The 21,495-nt window shown below is 40.2% G+C and overlaps 1 protein-coding gene across 1 annotated transcript in view; it reads left to right on the forward strand.

Annotated features, from left to right (window-relative positions):
- Nucleotides 1–7,779, forward strand: part of KCNB2 (potassium voltage-gated channel subfamily B member 2) — a 393,046-nt gene extending 385,267 nt beyond the window's left edge. Inside the window, exon 3 of the mRNA XM_024765765.1 lies at nt 5,495–7,779. Coding sequence (XP_024621533.1) covers nt 5,495–7,654 — 2,160 coding nt within the window. The 3' untranslated portion in view covers nt 7,655–7,779. The remainder of the gene's footprint in view (nt 1–5,494) is intronic.
- The last annotated feature ends 13,716 nt before the right edge of the window (nt 7,780–21,495 follow it).

Raw genomic sequence — 21,495 nt, forward strand, 5'->3', positions numbered from 1 at the left:
TTCATACCCTTTGACCAATCTCACCCATTCCACCCACACACCCAGCCAACCTCAGTCCAGTTCTTAAATATTGGCAAACTAGATGGTTCAGTCCTAAGGCAGATAAGCTACAGTTATCTGGGTGTGGCATGCAAACCACTAGCGAGGGGAAACAATGTGCTTGAAAGTCTTTCAACTATGAACGTGAAATAGGTCTCCAGTTGTATTTAAATGGGGAAGAAGTGGTTTGTGTTCATTATTCCCTCCCAATACTGACCAAGGGCTTTTTCCAGACACAACTCCAGCATGTATAGTACTTTACATTTTATAGATGCTTCATGGGCTTGACCTAGTCTGGTCCTTAACAAGCCTCTCAGGCAGGTGAGGCAAATGGAAGGCATTTTGCAGATGAGGGCACTGATGTTTGCAGAGGAAACTGGCTTGTCCGTGTGGCCATGGAGGTAGGGCCATGGGTTTTATTTATTTTTTAACATCTTTATTGGAGTATAATTGCTTTACAATGGTGTGTTAGTTTCTGCTGTATAACAAAGTGAATCAGCTATACGTATACATATGTCCCCATATCTCCTCCCTCATGCGTCTCCCTCCCCCCCTCCCTATCCCGCCCCTCTAGGTGGTCACAAAGCACCAAGCTGATCTCCCTGTGCTATGTGGCTGCTTCCCACTAGCTATCTATTTTACATTTGATAGTGTATATATGGCCATGCCACTCTCTCACTTCGTCCCAGCTAACCCTTCCCCCTCCCCGTGTCCTCAAGTCCATTCTCTACGTCTGTATCTTTATACCTGTCCTGCCCCTAGGTTATTCTTTGGAATAATGTCTATTTAGGTCATCTGCCCATTTTTGCATTGGGCTGTTTATTTTTTGGAAATTGAGCTGCATGAGCTGCTTGTAAATTTGGGGGATTAAATCCTTTGTCAGTTACTTCATTTGCAAATATTTTCTCCCATTCTGAGAGTTGTCTTTTCGTCTTGTTTGTGTTTTCCTTTGCTGTGCAAAAGCTTTGAAGTTTCATTAGGTCCCATGGTTTATTTTTGTTTTTATTTCCATGTCTCTAGGAGGTGGGTCAAAAAGGATCTTGCTGTGATTTATGTCATAGAGTGTTCTGCCTATGTTTTCAGTTTATTGGTTTATTTTTGTTTTGAGGTGCAGGTCCTGTCCCTATTCTTTTGTCTCTGTTTTTTCTTTTTTCTTTCCCCCTACCCAGGTATGTGGGGAGTTTCTTGCCTTTTGGGAGGTCTGAGGTCTTCTGCCAGCATTCAGTAGCTGTTCTGTAGGAGTTGTTCCACATGTAGATGTATTTCTGATGTATTTGTGGGGAGGAAGGTGATCTCCACGTCTTACTCCTCCGCCATCTTGAAGGTCTCATCAGGCCATGTATTTTAATTCCTTGTCCTGTGTTCTTTCCACCACAAAACACCCACTATCTTCAAAAGATATAAAATCAACAAGTTGGTAAATAGGGGCAAATCTCCACCTGCCTTACTTCTCTCACAAACAGAAATCAATGCAACCAACTTTTGGGACCCAGTAACGCCAGTGCCAGGAGGCCTGTTCTTACCTCTGTGTGATCCTCTGAAAGTCTGTGTCTAAGTGAAGAATTAAATCATTATCCAGGCAATGCAAAAGGGAAGAAAAGTGTTATCCAGAAAGAATGTCTATTTCCAGTAACTAAATGCTTGGAACATACAGAGTATGATGTTTTACGAAGCCTTTGCATTTGAATCTTTTATTTCTTAAGCAACAAAATTATATGTTGGCAATTCAACCAAAATGATGGGCTCAACTGTGACTTGTCCTTGGTTTGGTTTGCGGACGTGAATGGAATTAGCACAATGTTTTAGTTGAGAAAGAGACTCGCCATATGTTAGAGGTGAAAGGAACCTTGGAAATGATGTAATCCAAATTCCAAGGGGGTTGACGGATATCACCCAGGTAATTGTTTGAAATTTCCACTTCATTTGCGATATACAAACATAAGTCTATTTGCTGGAGCCGAAAGAGCCAGCTCCGGAAGCTGGTTATTAGGGGTGACAGGATTAAAAACCTAACTTGTGCATGGTTATAATAAATGAAGCAATACGTAAATGCCATAAGGGTTTGCTGTACCGAAGTAAATATCCATGTTTAGAGGTGTATCCTGTAGCTTAGAGCAAAATTTCACATTTGTTCTATTTATTGTGTTAAAAAAAAAAACTCTACCGTAAAACAATAACCTTTCATTTGGCTTATTGCATCACACATCATCCTTGATATATATTGAATAATTTGTCTAAGGTGCTATCTTTCTTGGAGAATTCCAAGTTTCACAAGATATTTAAAATAAACCATTCCTTTACATTGATAGCAAATGGGTTTTGACAGATTGAACATGAGACAGAAAATAATGCACTGCAATACCTTATAGTTTAACATGAATGTGGGGTTGCTAAGGGCTTGAGTGTTTGGATTTTTTTTTTCTTTAGTAATTCCTTTTCTTCAAGAATGTCCTTCAAATCATGCCGTGCACATGCCAGATTTTCAGGTGTTAAAAGTAGCCATATTCATTAAGTTGCCATCAACCAGACCATAGACTAAATCAGAACTATACAATGTTCATTATTTCCCAAACTTACATACGAAAGTAAAATGACCTACAATCTCGGTCAGATTGTGGAGTCATGGAAAACCTGAAGGTCCACCTTGCATCTTCCACTTTGTTCTTTGTCTAAAAGGTTGGAAGATAGTAGAATGGTGTCATTTGTATTTCTGCTTTTCTCTTGCTCTTGGAGGTGATAATCGTAAATAAAATGCATGCAAAACAGGCAGGTGAACAGATAAGAAGATATGGAAAATCTAGAATATGGATTATCAGCACAAGAATGCTGGCAGGAATCCCAGTACTTAAAATGCCCAAAGGTATATCAGGAACAGTGTGACCTTCTAGAAAATACAGAGGAACCTAGTTCCTTATGGTAAGAACATAAGAGTAGATGGAATCTGACCAGTGCTTCCTAAGAATATTTAAGTGACAGAATATTGTAAATGTCCCCATTCCATTGGCCCCTGAGGGTAAAGCTTTGAGGTGAGCATTCCCAACTTGTCCTTAACAAACCCTCTGAATCCATTACCCATGGGTTTATCTAAACCTTCTTGAGGGGATTTCTAACTTCAGCCTTCACAGTCTCTGGAGTAGATGAAGAGAACCTTTATTCTACTGTCATTCATTGATCCACATTTTTAAAGGAACTCCTGAAGTATACTCGGGTAAAAAGTACTTAGTTTTGTTTAAGAAAAAATTATAAAACACTAGTAATTCAGTACTGTTCTTTTTTTTTTTTTTTTTTTTTTTTTTTTTTTTTTTCTTTATTTTTGGCTGTGTTGGGTCTTCATTTCTGTGCAAGGGTCTTCCCCAGCCGTGGCAAGCAGGGGCCACTCTTCATCACGATGCGCGGTCCTCTCACTATCGCGGCCTCTCTTGTTGCGGAGCACAGGCCCCAGACACGCAGGCTCAGCAGTTGTGGCTCACGGGCCCAGCTGCTCCGCGGCGTGTGGGATCCTCCCAGACCAGGGCTCGAACCCGTGTCCCCTGCATTAGCAGGCAGACCCTCAACCACTGCGCCAGCAGGGAAGCCCCTCAGTACTGTTCTTTAAGTTAAGAAAACTTAAATCTTTACTTCATTTCTGCAGTGCATTCTGGAACCAACTATGGTTTTCACTCTAAAGTGGTTTAAGAGGAAAGATGGGAGCTGGAAGAAAAAACAATGAAAGGTATAAGTGAGGCGTAAGAGGAGAAAAGAGCAAGGGTAAGGAGAATAACCCAGAAGTAGAGAAACTTAGAAGGATGAAGAGGAGAGAAGTTCAGAAGTCCTGATGTCAGTTATAATTTTTTCACAGTCTCATGTTTACTGAGATGTGTGGCCTTAAGATACTTAGTCATTGTCTACTGAACGCTGAACTTCTAAATTAAACAGTGTCAGGACATTTTTCTCAGAGCTACAAATAATAACTGAGACCGGTGATACCTCTTGAGGTCATTGGCGAAGGCCAGATGAAACCAAGCCAGACCTAACCTAGGTAAGAGAGGTTTCCTACGTCACCAAGAATCATGTGTTCCAGACGCACAGTCTGTACTAAGCAAAGAAGTGCTTTATTCTGTCGCCCTCAAACCTTCATCTTCATGCTTTGCCTTATCAATCTAGAACACTGGGTTACAGTGAGGAAATCCCTGCTTAAGCTGTCTATACCCTGCATGGTTTTACAGATTTCCCACATACCTGTTCTTGGTCTTCGTCTTTCCAGACTGAAGTCCTGTTCATTTCAGCCTCTAACACTATGAGTAATTCATTTATTTAGTGATGTCTGTGTGCCGGGTAATCTTCACAACAGCCATGAAATAACTACGATTGTTGTCTTCATTCGACAGATCTGTAAACTGAGACATAGAGAGGTTAAGTAACTTGCCCAAAGTCACACAGTAAGCGATAAAGCCAAGCTCAGAGGTCAGAATGACTGACTCCAAAGTTCAGTCACTGATCCTCTTTTTACTTCTTATTGAGCGCTTCCTCTCTCCTTCCACATCTGAGATGGTGCGGCCCTTCCTCTGCCCCACGGGGATCCCTGAACCGAGATCACCATGGACAATCTTCAAGTTCTTTGTTCTGAAACCTTTTTCAACCGAATGAAGTTAGCTCATAACCCTCCTCTCCCACCAGAGGCTGGCCAGAAGGCCACATAGCCCAGGATGGAGACTCCCTCACTTCAGTGCTTACCACACAAATCGCACATGTTCTATGGAAACACTGTTGTACTGAGGCCATATTATCTCTCCACGCATAGGTCTGCATTGGCGTTTTTAGTTGTAGAATAAAACTTCTGGCAATCATGAATTTTTTCTAGCTAATATAACATGTATGGCAATTCGTGTAAGGAAACATAAACCGGGTGGTTAAGAGAGAAAAATTACAAATAACTAAGAGAGGAGAGATGACTATTCCCCGAAAACTCTTCCAAAGGTGCCTGAGAACAATGGGCAAGGGGGAGGGGGGTGGGGAGAATGGATTTTTTTCAAATGGCTTAGACCCTAGAATTAAAAAGTATATTACATTAGGCTTCTTTTTATTATTGTTAATTTTTACTGAGAGTAGAGTTGCTTTACAATGTTGTGTTATCGTCTGCCGTACAGCAAAGTGAATCAGCTGTACGTATATGTATATCCTCTCCTTCTTGGATTTCCTTCTCATTTAAGTTACCACAGAGCATTGAGCAGAGTTCCCTGTGCTGTGTAGAACATTCTCATTAGTTATCTGTTTTATACACATTAGGCCTCTAAGTGAAATGAACTCATAAAAAGTGGACGTATTTGTATTAGTTGGAGAATTGGGGGTTGTAAAGTCACCTTCTTGGAATACCTTTGAGCAAGACGTATCCTTTAAAGAATGGTGAACGCATATGTCTCCTAGCTGCCTCAGCAGCTAAGAGGCCTTGCTGACCTGACTTTCTTTTCTTTTCCAGATCTTGGCTATCGTGTCCATCTTGTTCATCGTACTCTCCACTATTGCGCTGTCTCTCAACACGCTACCAGAGCTGCAGGAGATGGATGAATTTGGACAGCCCAATGACAACCCCCAGTTAGCCCACGTGGAGGCCGTGTGTATCGCCTGGTTTACCATGGAGTACCTTTTACGGTTCCTGTCCTCACCAAATAAATGGAAGTTCTTTAAGGGCCCACTGAACGTTATCGACTTGCTGGCCATCTTGCCGTATTACGTCACCATTTTCCTCACGGAGTCCAACAAGAGCGTGCTGCAGTTCCAGAACGTGAGGCGCGTGGTCCAGATCTTCCGAATCATGCGTATCCTCAGGATCCTGAAACTCGCCAGACACTCGACGGGCCTGCAGTCCCTGGGTTTCACCCTCAGGCGGAGTTACAATGAACTGGGCTTGTTGATACTGTTCTTGGCCATGGGGATAATGATATTCTCCAGCCTGGTATTTTTTGCTGAGAAGGACGAAGATGCTACCAAGTTCACCAGCATCCCGGCCTCATTTTGGTGGGCCACCATCACCATGACCACCGTCGGCTACGGTGACATCTACCCGAAAACATTATTAGGAAAGATCGTGGGAGGCCTCTGCTGTATTGCAGGCGTTCTGGTGATTGCCCTTCCTATCCCAATCATCGTGAACAACTTCTCTGAGTTTTACAAGGAGCAGAAACGCCAGGAGAAGGCCATTAAAAGGAGAGAGGCTCTCGAGCGGGCCAAGAGGAATGGAAGCATCGTTTCTATGAACTTAAAAGATGCCTTTGCTCGCAGTATGGAACTGATAGACGTGGCTGTGGAGAAGACCGGAGAGTCGGCCAATACAAAAGACTCCACGGGGGATAACCGCCTCTCTCCAAGCCGGTGGAAGTGGGCCCGGAAGGCTCTGTCGGAAACAAGCTCCAACAAGTCTTACGAGAATAAGTACCAGGAGGTCAGCCAAAAAGACTCCCACGAGCAGCTGAACAACACTTCTTCCTCCAGCCCACAGCATCTGAGTGCCCAGAAACTGGAGATGCTGTACAACGAGATCACCAAGACGCAGCCTCACTCCCACCCGAATCCCGAGCGCCAGCAGCAGCCCGAGAGGCCGTCTGCGTTCGAAGAAGAGATAGAGATGGAGGAGGTGATCTGCCCGCAGGAGCAGCTGGCCGTGGCGCAGGCCGAGGGCATCGTGGACATGAAGAGCACCTCCAGCATCGACAGCTTCACGAGCTGCGCCACCGACTTCACGGAGACCGAGAGGTCGCCCCTGCCGCCGCCCTCCGCTTGCCACCTGCAGATGAAGTTCCCACCCGACCTCGCCCGGATAGAAGAGCACCAAAGAGCCAGGGCCCCCCCATTCCTCACCCTAACCCGAGAGAAGATGCCCGCGGCCAGGGACGCCAGCCCAGAATACGCTCCAATCGACGTAACTGTGAACCTCGACTCCAGTGGGTCCCAGGGTGGGCCTCACGGCCCCTCGCAGTCGGACAGTGCCGCCGAGAGCCCGAGGAGCTCGCTGAAAGGCAGCAACCCACTCAAGTCCGGATCGCTCAAGGTGAACTTCAAGGACAACAGAGGCGGGGCCCCGCAGACCCCACCCAGCACGGCCAGGCCACTGCCGGTCACCGCGGCGGACTTCCCACTCACCGCCCCGCAGCTCATCAGTACCATCCTCTTAGAAGAAACCCCCTCCCAGGGAGACAGACCCTTGCTGGGCGCCGAGGTTCCGGCACATTGTCAGGGACCCTCCAAAGGGCTGACGCCTCGGTTTCCCAAGCAGAAACTCTTTCCTTTCTCATCCAGAGAGAGGAGGAGCTTCACGGAAATAGACACGGGCGAAGACGATGATTTCTTAGAGCTCCAAGGGACCACGAGGCAGGACAAGCAGGCGGACTCCAACCCGAACTGCTTTGCAGATAAGCCTAGTGACGGAAGAGACCCTTTACGAGAAGAGGCCTCTGTGGGCGCTTCCTCTCCACAGGACACAAGTCACAACTGTAGGCAAGACATTTACCATGCTGTGGCGGAAGTTAACAAGGACACCAGTCAAGAAGGGTGCAAGATGGAAAACCACTTGTTTGCCCCAGAAATTCATTCCAACCCAGGAGACACAGGTTACTGTCCCACACGTGAAACCAGCATGTGACTAGTTACAAAGGCAATAATAAAAACAAAAACAAACAAACAAAAAACTTGTTTCTTAAAAATGCGGTTAATAATGCCTGTGAACTAAAAAGTGGGAAGCCCCTCCCCCCAAAACAGTGCATAAAATGTTATTTTTGCATGGCATGAACAGTTTAGTTTAAGTACTGTTTAAATAAAGCATCAAGACTGCATTTTGTAACAAACAAACAAAAATGACTGAAGAACAGTGAACAAATAAAGAGAGCTCTATTACGAACCGGTATTCTGCAATGTCTGACATTTTTGATCCTTTCATTTCAAATTGTAGACAGAGTTTCGACTTTGAGCTTTTCCGTTACAATGAATTTTAGAATTTGCACATGAAAGGATGAAATGTCATTGCATGAGTTCGTAATTGCCAGGCAAGGTGCTTTGAGCTTGCGAAATGGGTAACTTTGTAAATAACGGGGCTTGGGATGCAAAAGTGTCAAGAACAGATGGAAAGAAGTTTCTGAGACACAGGCACCTCCTTCACAGCTACTGCCTGGAGGAGCTGTACAGACTTCTTGTTGCAAAATTGCAACCTTTTCTTAAAGCATCCCACATATCTTGCTTTGGGTTATAAAGCTCTTATAAGTACATCTGTTTAAAGGAATACAGTATTTTTATTGACTTGTGATATAACTCATAGGGTACATTTTTCTTTTTTGCTTCTGCTTAGTTGTGGCATTTGTGGTTTTATTTATAAATCATGGAAATAGGCAAGATGTAATGACCAGATAGCCAAAAACTTGGAATTGCAGTTTGAAATTTTGCCAGTCAATTATACATCACTAATATCATGGGTAAAAGTATGTATCATGCCACAACCTATTACAGAAATGCATTTTTTAAAAACCTGAACATACTTAAAAGGTGATATTATACAACTAAACTTTTTTTTAATGTCCCTCCACTTTTGGAAAGCAGTTCTTTAAAAAAAAAAAAAAAGAAGAAGAAGAAGAAGGGGACTTCCCTGGTGGCACAGTGATTAAGGATCCGTCTGCCAATACGGGGAACGTGGGTTCAACCCCTGGTCCCAGAAGATCCCACATGCCGCAGAGCAACTAAGCCCATGCACCACAACTACTGAGCCCGGGCGCCTAGAGCCCGTGCTCTGCAAGAAGAGAAGCCACCACAACGAGAAGCCCGCGCACCGCAACGAAGAGTAGACCCCGCTCCCCGCAACTAGAGAAAGCCCGCGTGCAGCAACAAAGACCCAACGCAGCCAAAAATCAATAAAATAAATAAAATTTTTTTAAAACGTATGTTGACCATCTAAAGACGACTGTATTTTCCACTTGAATCCAACATAACCTTTTCTGTCTAAAGATCTAAAGATAGAATGTAGACATGCCAAAATGGGAATTCCAAAAAGTGACTTTTGGCAAACTAAAAGCAGCGTTGTTTAAGTAAGACTGCCACCCCGCCCACCTGTACCCCATAGATAGAGTTGGGTTTGGAAATGAGTTGACATATAAAGAACCCTGGCCTGGGACTTCCCTGGCAGTCCAGTGGTTAAGACTCCACGCTTCCACTGCAGGGGGCACAGGGTTCCATCCCTGTTGGGGAGCTAAGATCCCGCATGCCACATGGTGCACCCAAAAAAAAAAAAATAAAAGAACCCTGGCCTGATAATGGGTCACCCATTATTTCCCAGTGAGGGGAGAAAACACTGCCACCTGGGGAAGGCCACAAATGCCAGTAGCACCATCCAGTGACTGCAGCATCTAGAAACACCCCGTGTTTCCAACGCCCCCAAGAGATGGAGGATTATCCTAGTTGAAAGCAATACTTCCAGCATTTTCGACTGAGAACAGTGAAATCCAGAGGCGTTAGGATATGGCTAGTGACTGTCCTGTTAGTGAAGACTGTGTAAAACCCAGGTCATTTGGATCAAATTTGCCTCACAGGAAATCAAGGCTCTAGCTCGATATGCAACTACCTGATGGGTGATCCTGGATGAGCCTTGAAATCCTCTCTTAGTTTCAGTTTTACCCCAATAAAAATCAAGACAAATTATTTCTAAGGTACCTTAAGACTGCAAATTAATATGATTCCTTGATCTCTCAGGAATGTGCAAGTTTGCCTCCACGTAATGCATTGTGTACGTGTGTGTGGGTGTGGATGTATAGTTCCGAGAAATAGGAAAATTCTGGGCCCAATTTAAAGCACAACTTTTTGCTTAAGGAAAAAAAGTTCTAAATTTTATTCTATTTTTAAAAGAAAAAAAAAAAAACACCAGAAAAAGGACAACCCAAATATTTAGAACCTAACTTAAGACTTTAAGGAATAACATGTCTTTATTAACAAAATCTGGTCATTATGTCTCAGATAAGAAAACAAGTTTTGATCTTAGCTGAAATCCAAGCAGCCCTACTGCTAAAAATAATTTTAAACATTTCTTTTTCACTGTGCTTATTAGAATTTCCTGATGGTTTTTATGTTTGTTTCAGAACACAACCTTTAAGAGTTTATGGTCATTAATCATTGATATTTACATCACGCATACTTATCTCAGTGTCTGAAACTAAATGTTGCTCAGTTTTTGTAAATCTAGAGTGTCTGAATTTTCTATATATAATTTTTCAAGTAAACAGATATATCTGCTGTTAGACAAATAGCAAATATGTCATGAAAATTATTTTCTTTACATAGTCTCATGAAGCAGTTATTTTGTAATGTCTCTGTACTGATGAATCTGAAGTTTTTAAAAGTTATCTGGTAGTTTACTAACGCCGACCTTTCTTATGTCCATTAGGCCTTTCACTGACAACCCTGCTCCAGAATGCTTAATGTTAGAAGTCTTTCCTAGATAAGGAATTCCAGACATTCTCCCCAAAGGCCTTCTCCCTAAAAGCTTTTCCCCTTTAATATTCTTCTTAAGTTTTAAAGAATTTTCAAGAACCTCCAATGGAAAGTTTAACCTTCAATTCTTCTCAGCCCCTCTGAGCCAAAAGTCTTCAGCTAGGAAAAAATAAAATCAAATCTCCTCTAAAAAAAACTTTGGGTCTTCCCTGGTGGCCCAGTGGTTGAGAGTCCGCCTGCCAATGCAGGGGACACGGGTTCGTGCCCCGGTCCGGGAAGATCCCACATGCCGCGGAGCGGCTGGGCCCGTGAGCCATGGCCGCTGAGCCTGCGCGTCCGGAGCCTGTGCTCCGCAGCGGGAGAGGCCACAACAGTGAGAGGCCCGTGTACCACAAAAAAAAACACAAAACTTTGACTTTGTTGTTTCACAGGGAAGCACCTAGGGTTCCCAAAATGCCCTTGTGCAGTGCTTCCTTAACCTTTTCAATGAACTGCACCTAATGCAGAGAATGAACATATTTGCCTGAACTGGTCTGGGAATAGACCAAGCACAGAGTTCTTGCAAAGTCTTATGTTTTCCATTAAAAAGTCATGAAAGGGGCTTCCCTGGTGGCGCAGTGGTTGAGAGTCCGCCTGCCGATGCAGGGGACACGGGTTCGTGCCCCGGTCCGGGAGGATCCCACATGCCGCGGAGCGGCTGGGCCCGTGAGCCATGGCCGCTGAGCCTGCGCGTCCGGAGCCTGTGCTCCGCAGCGGGAGAGGCCACAACAGTGAGAGGCCCGCGTACCGCAAAAAAAACAAAAGTCATGAAAATGCTGCATTTTACTTCGTAACATAGGTTTCAATATCAAAGAAATCATGTTTTCTCTTACTTACTGACTAGTAAAATGGATTACTCTTTTAACTTCAAATACCTCTTTCATACCCCCTGGAAAACACATCCCCAGTTTGAGAAGCACTGCCTAAGTGGTGGGGACATAGGCTGTTTCCCTGAGGGGCCCTGGAGGTTTCTGCTTGCTCATTGTCACCTGGCTCAGTGACCAGGGACAAATGTCGACAAGGAAAGACTGTTTGAATGAACTCAAAATAACACAGTCCCAGGCACTGTTAATTCAGTTCTGCTGGCTATCCTAACGGGTGTAAATTGCCACAAGATTGTTTTAGCTTAAAGCTTGAGATCGATCACAAGAGGATAGAAATGGGTGCACGGATATATGTCTTGAGTTGGGTCACAAATACAGGAGTGACACCCTGAATGCCTAGTGTTCACCTAATTAGTCTCTAAACGTTTTCACTAGAAATTTCTCCACTCCGGCACAGCCAACAGCTTTGAAGCAAGCATTTAGATCAAGCATTATCCTGATATGAACTAGATTTGGTAACAAGAATAGTGCCAAGCATCTGTTCCCATTAATTTCTTGTCAAAACAGTCTCACTGTCACGTAGACATGAGGAAAGTCAACAATTCAACTATTTTCTCTTGGAATTTGAATAGAAAAAAAAAGCCTTATGTATGTAAAGTATTTTAAGAGTTTTTGGTCATGCTTAATACTCAGCCTTCTAAATCAGGTATTATTTATCAATAAAAGACCAGCGAGGTTAGGAATCTTGTTCAAGTTCACACTGGTCACTGGTGAATAGTAGAACAAGACCTTGTCCACATCCTCTGGCTTCAAGTCCAGCATTCCAATAAACAACAGGAAAATATGTTTAGTTAAGGAGGTTTTTTCTATTAATATTTAAAATTACGTAAATAAAAGCAGAGGTGCATTTATCGTCATGCAGTTTTCTTAAAGCAGCAGTGGATCATGCCAAATGTTAATGAGATAAATGACATTGGTCATCTTTAGCACATATGTTTGCCCATTCGGGATTCTGGTTATAAGGTACACATTCCTGGGTCAAAGAGAAGAATTTATTACTCATGATGTAACATGAATACACATTAGGCAGAGGGCTGAAGGAAGCCACTTGATTTTCTACAAAAATAAGAACTTCAGAGCTATTAATACTTCAAAGTTCAAAAATACTGTCTAACAGATTTTGATTGGCATTTCACTATTCATTCATTCAGTAAATACTAGGTGAGCGCCCCTGTATTCTACAGAAGGCATCGTGCTTGGTGTTAGCGTACAGCTCCCAGCCTCCTGGAGCTTACTGCCTTGCCCATTTAAAACCAGACTGAGAAAAAAAAAAAATTTAATAATAAATAAAAATTTTAAAAATAAATAAAACCAGGCTGAGGATCATTTGGGTTACTGGAAAGTGTCTCTTCTGAGTACGCAAAAATTATTCAATTATCAAACCAGGGAAGCATATGACAGGAACAAGTGAAATGCTTTTCCAAAGAACTGTTTTCCTAAGAAATAGATGGATGATATAAATGGAAGACTGGTACATAATTATTTTTGAATCACAGTTTAGATTTACATTTGAGATAAAAAATTGTTAATCTGATTGAGTAAAGTTATGGGTTGTCTTTCCTTATTATCTGATAAATTGAAAAATAATTTTTTAGTTAGATATATTGCTTTTCAAAATAGCTAATAATAGTCTATCACCAATAACTAGAGCAAAATTTGATGCCAGTTTAAAAAAATCTCTAACAAATTTTATATTTTAATAGTGTGTTGATGGTTATTGGGTGAAAAACAAAACATTTTAATGTTTTTTCTTACTTCTTATTGACTATAGGCAACATGTTAGCAATGTATCACTATTCTGTTTAGTCTTCTGAATTTCTAAATGAAAGATGTTTAAAATTCAGTAATTAGGGGCTCCTCTGGCTGTCCAGTGGTTAAGACTCTGCACTTACACTTGTTGGGGAACTAAGATCCCGCATGCCGTGCAGTGTGGCCAAAAAAAATTTTTGTAGTAAATAAATAAAATTCAGTAATCAAAAGTTGCTTAACTTGACTCAAGGAATTTATTCACTTAGGTCCATGTGAATTTGAAAATATATTGAGTACTTTTCCACTGCCACTGTCATCACCCAAACAGAACTAAAAAAAGAAAAAGGAGACTCTGCAAAATCTAAGTAAAAAAATGCAAACATTCAAAGGCCCATGCCCTAATAAGAAAGAGGAAAGGTCTCAATTCCAAAAACTTGGTGAACATTCTATATTATTGAAGTTACCACTCATTGGAATATAATGCTATTCTTTAGTGGCTCCAATTACCATTTCTTCTACTCGATGTCTTAAAGCAGCCTGATTTAATTTCATAAATCTTATTTACCATTGCCATTAATGCGTAATCTCTTCCTTATTAAGTCTGAAAGGGTTGTAGCCTATAAATATACATATAAATAAAGGAAGGTGAGGGATTATCTTCAGTAATAAGACAACCCAAGGCCAGCAAAGGATACAAATACCACCAAAACAAAGGAAGAAAGACTAAGAAATGTGTCGGTAAACTAAACGTGTTTTTGAGCAGAGAAATTTATATTCGGTACATGTATATATATATATACATAAAAGAATATATATATTCTTGTATATAATTTAGACTAAATACTTACTAACATGAAATTTGCAATTGAGACCATACTTTCAACTTTAATCTCTCTCCTGAAGAAATGATTTCTTATTATCTAACAGATACTTCCATATTTCTGGGATAAAATATTTCATTCAACAAACATTTTTTTTCTACCCTATGCCAGAAATTAATTTACGCACAGTTCATTCCCTCAGTTTTACAGTCTAGCAGAGATTTCATATTTAAAGAGATTATATTCCCAAGTGAAATCCAGTTCCACAGGGTGAGCTGGAAATAGTATGGCAATATGTTTGAGTTTGTTGCCTGAGAATTTCTGTTATCCACTTTTATTTTCTCTCAGACTCAAGTTATTTATTTTCATTCCTTAATCTAGAATCTGAATGACCACCGCATGAGCTTTCTAAACATCCATGCATAAAATTATAGTAGCTGTCTGAAAGCTAGTGACAATTTCTTTCAATATAGATATTGCCCACTTCAGCCAAAGGACATATGACTGTGGCAAAAATGATGTTGAAAATAATTGTTTTATACTCCCGTAACTGTTCTGTTTGATTTTTTTTTAAATCCTAGCCTGTATGCTGTGGGAGAAGCCATCACTACCTGCTGGTGAGGAAAGCTTAATGCCAATCTGAGCAATATAGTTTATCTCCCATCCACTGTGGGTAATGCTGACAAGTGATGTAGCTGAATAGATTTACTTATTTTTGCTCCATTTCAACCTAAAAAGACTTCAGATTGAATACCAAACTATACAGACTTTCAAAATCAAGACTCAGGGAGATAGACACAAAATAGTGGCAACAGAGGTAAATAACACAGATTCTGGAAGGATGTCAGGAGCCCGCCATCCTGCTTTTTTAGTCTCTATGTTGAGTGCCCTCTAGTGGTCAGTTTGAGAGAAAGTGAAATTCTATTTGCCAAGAAAGGATGTGGTAAGGAGGATTTGAAAGAAAGTTCTCTACCGTTTTCCACCTTCTATTACCTGTGCATATAGTCAAAATCATAACTATGTCACAGATTTTTTTTTCAGTGATCATTTCTTGCTTTTCTTTTTCTTATTCCAAAATCTGATAAAATTGTTGCTGCCCTCTGCACAGCACTTTCAAGAGTCCTACTTGCTGCCTCCAAATCAAAACAAAATCACCAGATTAGCTAAATATTTAGCAGTGTCCTAGGCTGCTCTCTGGATACACAGTAGTAAATGCTACTTTGACCTTTCTGCCAGTAGTGAAGAGATAAAGAGAATTCAAAGTGCTGACATTTTTTTAGGAAAAACAAACCTGTGAAGACAAATCTACAGTCTCCATTCTCCTTGAAGATTACAAGTAGAACCTGAAATGTCCCGGAATTGACACTGGTGATAAAAACAGGTGGTTTCTAAACTTCCAAACCATATCTGTGGGTAGTGGCCAGAAATTCTATTACGGCCACTTCTGTCATCTTTAAACCAAGATGCTCCTAACATTCTTTTGCAGCATATGGGTCAGGCTATGATTTTAACCTGCAGATTATACTCACATCATAACGTTTACTTGAAATTAGGAGGATTTTTGTAAAAAAAAAGACAAACAGATACACAGAAGGTAATCTGTTCTAATATTACCCAAATTACTTATCCAGCAAAATGTTATCACCACAATTAACAAATATGTATATACTATGAAAATCTCACTAAAGAATTTGCAAAATCTTCCTATTTTTTTCAAAGCCAAAGAAACAAAAAAAGGAAAGAAAAACTTGCAACTTACAAAACACTGGATTTGTCATACAATAGCCAGGTTTCAAACTTATGCAATTTTAAAGAGGTATAATATTAAACCATTAAAAATTCAACAGTGAATGTATAAAAAAGGTTTATTAAGCAAATGTAAGGTACCATTAGCACACTGAAGCATTTTTAATAACCTTTCATTTAACTGCATAATGACTACGTCTGCTCTTAGCACCTTGCTTTCAGTCCGAAAGCTTTTCTGTTTCATATTGTTTCTTGTGTGCCACCTTGCTTGCTTTGTTTTGTTTGAAGAAGTGAGGGTAAGTGGGAGAATGGGCTTACAGGGGAAAGTTATTGGACAATTTACTAATATTATGTTCTGTGCCCTGGGGTGCAGAGTGGAAACCATTTGTGGAAGTGACTTGATCTTTTCACTCCCTTCCACCTTCTTTTCAAGTTTCATCCTCCTGGTTTGGAAACAGATTCTTTTGATCAAATCTCAGATGGTATCATCCAGATTCTTCATTTCTCTCCTGTCTGCAGTACCCACTAGCAGTCCTTCCCTAGGATCTGCTTGGATATACAGGACTTCAGTGTCACGTCAAGGGCAGGATCAAATGAGCCATTAGCAATAGCAATTTGGAGCCCAAAGTCGAGATCAGAAACCTTAGAGAAGCCTGAGGACAAAGGAACTCTCTGCACCATGTCATAATATGATTTGATCAACAAAGCAATGACACGATGTTTTCTCCTACTGTTAACAAAAGAACAATACTTTTTAAAGTCTCTATTAATTTCTTGAACTTCAAAGGTAAATAACTAGGTTGATGAGAAAAGTGGTGCCCAACTCACTAAGTTATCACAAGATATCATTCTAAATGCAAACTTCCACTAAAATTTTGTGTGTAACCAATTAGTGTGTGTTTTCAGGGCAGTATACAAAAAGGAAAATACCAATATTACCCTTTTCATCATTTTCAATGGTAACAAACATTTTGATCAGGGAAAACTGATATTACTGTGTTAGTTTTTGTATGGTTCTTGGCCAAAACCGTAATGATGATTTAAACAAAATTTTAACAAAAGATTATTAGGGGTGGACCAAAGGCCGTAATGAATAATAGTACTTTACTGTGCATCCAATGAGAAATAAGTCATATTTGGATTAAGATTTTTTAAAGTTTTTTATGTAAAAATATTCCAAAAGAAAGCAGCATTCAACTCACGTTTGTGTGCTAATTACTTAGTCTTCTAAAATTCTTCTGTGGCTTCCTAAACCGTCAAAATCTTAAATGTGTGTCTGCGTGTAAATGTAGGTTTTTACTCACTGTTACCTTAAAATAGACAGCATTTTATTTGCTAAATTATATATATATATATATATATGTATATATATATGCCATGTGGCTTTAAAGACAGATTGACATTATTTGGATAACGTCCAAATTATTTGGATAAATAACATGCTTTGAACACTGATGTAATGCAATTTTTTTTTACCTGACAGCCTTAGATTTTTAATGTTTAATAGACAAACATCAGTTTCTTCTAGAGAAAAATCAGTTTCCTACAATTACTAAGACTTCAGAGATATTATACATTTGAAGAGCCTTTACACCATCCTTATTAGCACAAAATTAAATACTGTCATTACGTCAATATTAACATACTGCTCCATTTTTTTTGCTTTAAATACATGTAGACCTAAGGATATATTTCACAAAGTAATTCATAAGTGAATTTTGTTCCAGATTTACAGTAACTGGCTGTTTTCCAGATTAAACTCTAAAATGAGAGCAAAAGCTTTCAGTATTAAAAGATTCTTCATTAAATTTTGGTTTTGGAATCTGGAGTATGGACCGTCATCATTTGTTTTATTTATTTTCTTATGTTCAAATCTTATTGACCAATAAAGGTAACAGAGGAGGAGCGTCATTTTCTATTTCAAGTTATTTAAAATGCCAAGTCATAAAAATTTACCTAGAGCCCTTATTTCCTACCGGGGATGACCAGGACTACATATAATGCAGCACACCTAGTCCTTACACTGATTAAATGTAACTACTCCAACCAAATCAGGGTGGTCACTGTGCAACCAGGGGATGCAACAAACTCGAACGTTAAAGACAGACTTACTTTGGGTAAATCTTCCACTGACTCTGCAAAGGAATTTCCAAGATATGCTAAAATTTCACCTTCAGAGTATCCAGTATTCATCATTGGTAAACTCAAAATAATACTTTGATTTTCACAAAATTTTGTTTGCTTGGTTGGTTGGTTTTTGGTTTTCTTTTTGGTTTTTTGCCTAGTAATTTTATGAAAGATTTAGTATAACACATTACTTAGTTTGGAGTTTCAGTCAATGTATTATGATGCTTAAAAAAATAATCCCTGTTCTAAAGCGTAATTGCATGACAGTTTAGATCTCATTACTATTTAGTTATAGCTTAATGAATACTGTATTCCTACCTGTTTTCTCAAGAAATAAAGTTCCAAGCTTATTCAATGGTATTCAGATAAAGCATTATGCTGCCCAGCCAGCTCACTAAATGTATTTATTACCTGTCTCTACGTAGCTTATGTAAAAACTCAGTGTCGACTGTTCATGTCTGATGCTTTTAAAAGCTACCAGCGTGATTGTCTCATCTTATTATGTCAGCACACTATGTTACGGTATCACGTATGTAAACCATGGTACAAAAGTAACTGTATACTGCTTGCTCAACATCTAGCCCAAAAACAGTTCTGAGGCAGTGCAATAACGCCTTTAGTTAAAACAGCTCACTATTTGAATCGTTTCGATCTGTGCATTCTTTACCGTAAATACTGAAGTCGTGTTTTTTAACTGTCTTTCCAGGCTCATAATAAAAGTCTCTACATCATATCTACATAGTCTAAATATGTCGAGTAATTTAGTTTTAAAAAGTGTTGTCTGTTAATAAACTAAAGAAAAATAGCTGCTGATTTCTCCAGATAAGTGCTTAATTTATTTCCCATTGCCAATGTAGACCTGCCTTAAATGGTTTCTTTCACCACAATTTAGTGTAGAAGAAAAGGAGAGTGTGGTGAAGGCTGACCTGTCTGACATTAGCTCTTTTCACTAGTCAAAGGATACCCGTTCCTCAGAAGTGACACATTTAGGGATGTCCGATTGTCAAGTATACATTATTTTCATTTTTGTCTTCAAAAGCTAAAGTTGGATATCTACAAGATTAACATATATAGACTTTCAAAGACTGTTTTTTGGGGGAAGTGGGTCTAAGAGGGAGGAAGAGGTGGTAAGGAGATGGATGAAGGGAGAGAGAAGGGGAAAGAAAAAAATAAAACCTAATAGAGAAAGGCAAATCTCCAGATGAGTTAAATAGGGGAAACCGAAGTTTATAATGCACATTGTTTTGAAAAGTTGATTGGCTTTTGGGAAGGTTATAGCGTGTGTGTGTGTGTGTGTGTGTGTGTGCGTGTGGACATGAGTGTGTTTGGAATCAGGAGGGAAGCCTGAACTATCTTCTGGTTTTGTGGTTAACGAGAGTCATATATCATTAAAAACGAATGTGTCTAACTCCCCAAACTCATTAATTCAATGTTTAATGTTAGAATTATCTTCTGGTTAAACTCAGGACAACTCTGTGAGTATTCACAAAGTAATTTTATGAAAACTGATGGTGAAACTATAAAACCATCAGTAATTAATGCACATAAAAAGCCTTGCTGGGAAGGCTTCCCTGGTGGCACAGTGGTTGAGAGTCCACCTGCTGATGCAGGGGACGCGGGTTTGTGCCCCGGTCCTGGAAGATCCCACGTGCCGCGGAGCGGCTGGGCCCGTGAGCCGTGGCCGCTGAGCCTGCGCGTCCGGAGCCTGTGCTCTGCAACGGGAGAGGCCGCAACAGTGAGAGGCCCGCGTACCGCAAAAAAAGCCTTGCTGGGAATAATCGTGGGTGATTTCCCTATAAAACAGGTTGATAAACAACCTGATTCTTTTTTTCTCAAGTTGTAGAGATTTTAATAGTTTCTATTAAGTCCCTAAAATCTCCCAGATTAAAAACACTCAAAACTATTTTTAAAACCTAAGGAATATTGAGTGTCAGAAATTCAAAGCTAAATAATAGTTCTTAAAATTGCTGTATGCGTTAAATAATACAATTTCATATTCCTAAGTTACATATGGTATTAGATTTATAGGGACTGTCGCATGAAGCATCACTGTTTTATTAACGTTAATGTTTTAGAGGGTTTTCATACTATCGATGAATGCTCTGAATGCCACAGGGGCAAAGAAGCACAATCAGTGTTTTATTTTTGAAGATTTCTCAGTTGGGTTATCCTGTCCAGTCCACACACATAATAGCATTAGCATTTCATCTTATACTATATTGAAATATTTTTAATATAAACTCTCACTAGGAGCCAGAGCTTATGTATGCATAGGTGGTAAGTCTTGTCTAGTCTCATTCATCTGCCTCAACATACTTTATTTCATGCTATTTGCAAACAAAATGTTTCGATTTCTGTTTTGTCAAGAGGATACGATGTAGCATACTCGTGTTTGTTCAGCGGTCCATCGGCACCATTAATACAATGCCTTTCTCTCCCATTTAATGGTGTTTGTATCAGTGTCCCCATGTCTGCTGCATTTTAACTCCATAAAAAGGAAGTGTGATCTTGTATTAGTAGTTTTGCTGATCAATTCAATATTTCTGCATCAGTCAGCATCCTTATATGCATGTAGTAGTCTGTACAATTGTTCCACATCAAAATACTTGTTTACTTTGTGTCAAAATGTCTATAAAATTGCTGGCATTGTTCTCCATTCCAGTCTGGTAGAGTAAGCAAGATAGAAAATAAATGTGTAAATGAATCATCTGTGTTGTTTCAGTTCTCTGCATGAAGCCACTTCACATCAAGCACGGCATACATGCCCGCCACCCAACAATCTATAGCTTCTTGACATCTCATTACTGACTATTGAGACAAGAAAGTGTAGGATAAAACTGCTAAGGCTGGGGAAAAAAAAAAAAAGTTGGATCCATTGCCATTGAGTACTCTCCTTTTCAAATGAATCCTTTTAGACAGCCTACAGATACATCACTGGGTTTCTATTTTTTTAAAGATTCCATGTGTACCACCTTACCAAAACTCTGGGGTGAGATCATCAAAGAATTTTGAGATAGTCCCCCACTGCCATTCCTAAAACCAATTCAGGAGAGTCCTTGTCGAATAAATCAAGTCTTAACTCCTGACCCCAGGGCCAGCTTCATGGATGGCTGTGTGACCTATGCAGTTACACAGAGGTGCAGGTACTTAGAAGAACCCTGCATTAATCTATTGCCCTGCTGTCACCATCTTGAAATCCTGAATGATTTTTGAATGAAGAATCCAGTATTTTCATTTTTCGTTAGACCCCATAAATTATATAGCCAGTCCTGCCTGACCAGGGAGGCAAATGATAAGACTGCCAGTTGAGTCAGGCTCTCCAAGGCAAGAGGTGAACAGATAATGAGGAGAGAGGCTTATTTATTTAATTATCTCTTACATAGCACTTACCACGTGCCAAGTCCTGTACATATATCTACTCATTTAATCCTCATAATCCTAGTACTATTAACATCCCCATTTTACAGAAGAAGAAATTGAGGCACAGAGAAGTTAAGTAGCTTGCCGACCGTCACACAGCTAGTAAAGTCGGGATTTGAACCCAGGCAGCTCGGCTGCAGTTTGGATGCCTGGCCATTTAGGCCAATGCCAGCTCCTGTTTTGCAATGCTACCTCTCCATCGAAGAAAATTTCCTCATTTTGTTTGTTAA

Source organism: Neophocaena asiaeorientalis, unplaced genomic scaffold (assembly GCF_003031525.2).
Source record: "Neophocaena asiaeorientalis asiaeorientalis breed wild unplaced genomic scaffold, Neophocaena_asiaeorientalis_V1.1 scaffold417, whole genome shotgun sequence".
NCBI lineage: Eukaryota > Metazoa > Chordata > Mammalia > Artiodactyla > Phocoenidae > Neophocaena > Neophocaena asiaeorientalis.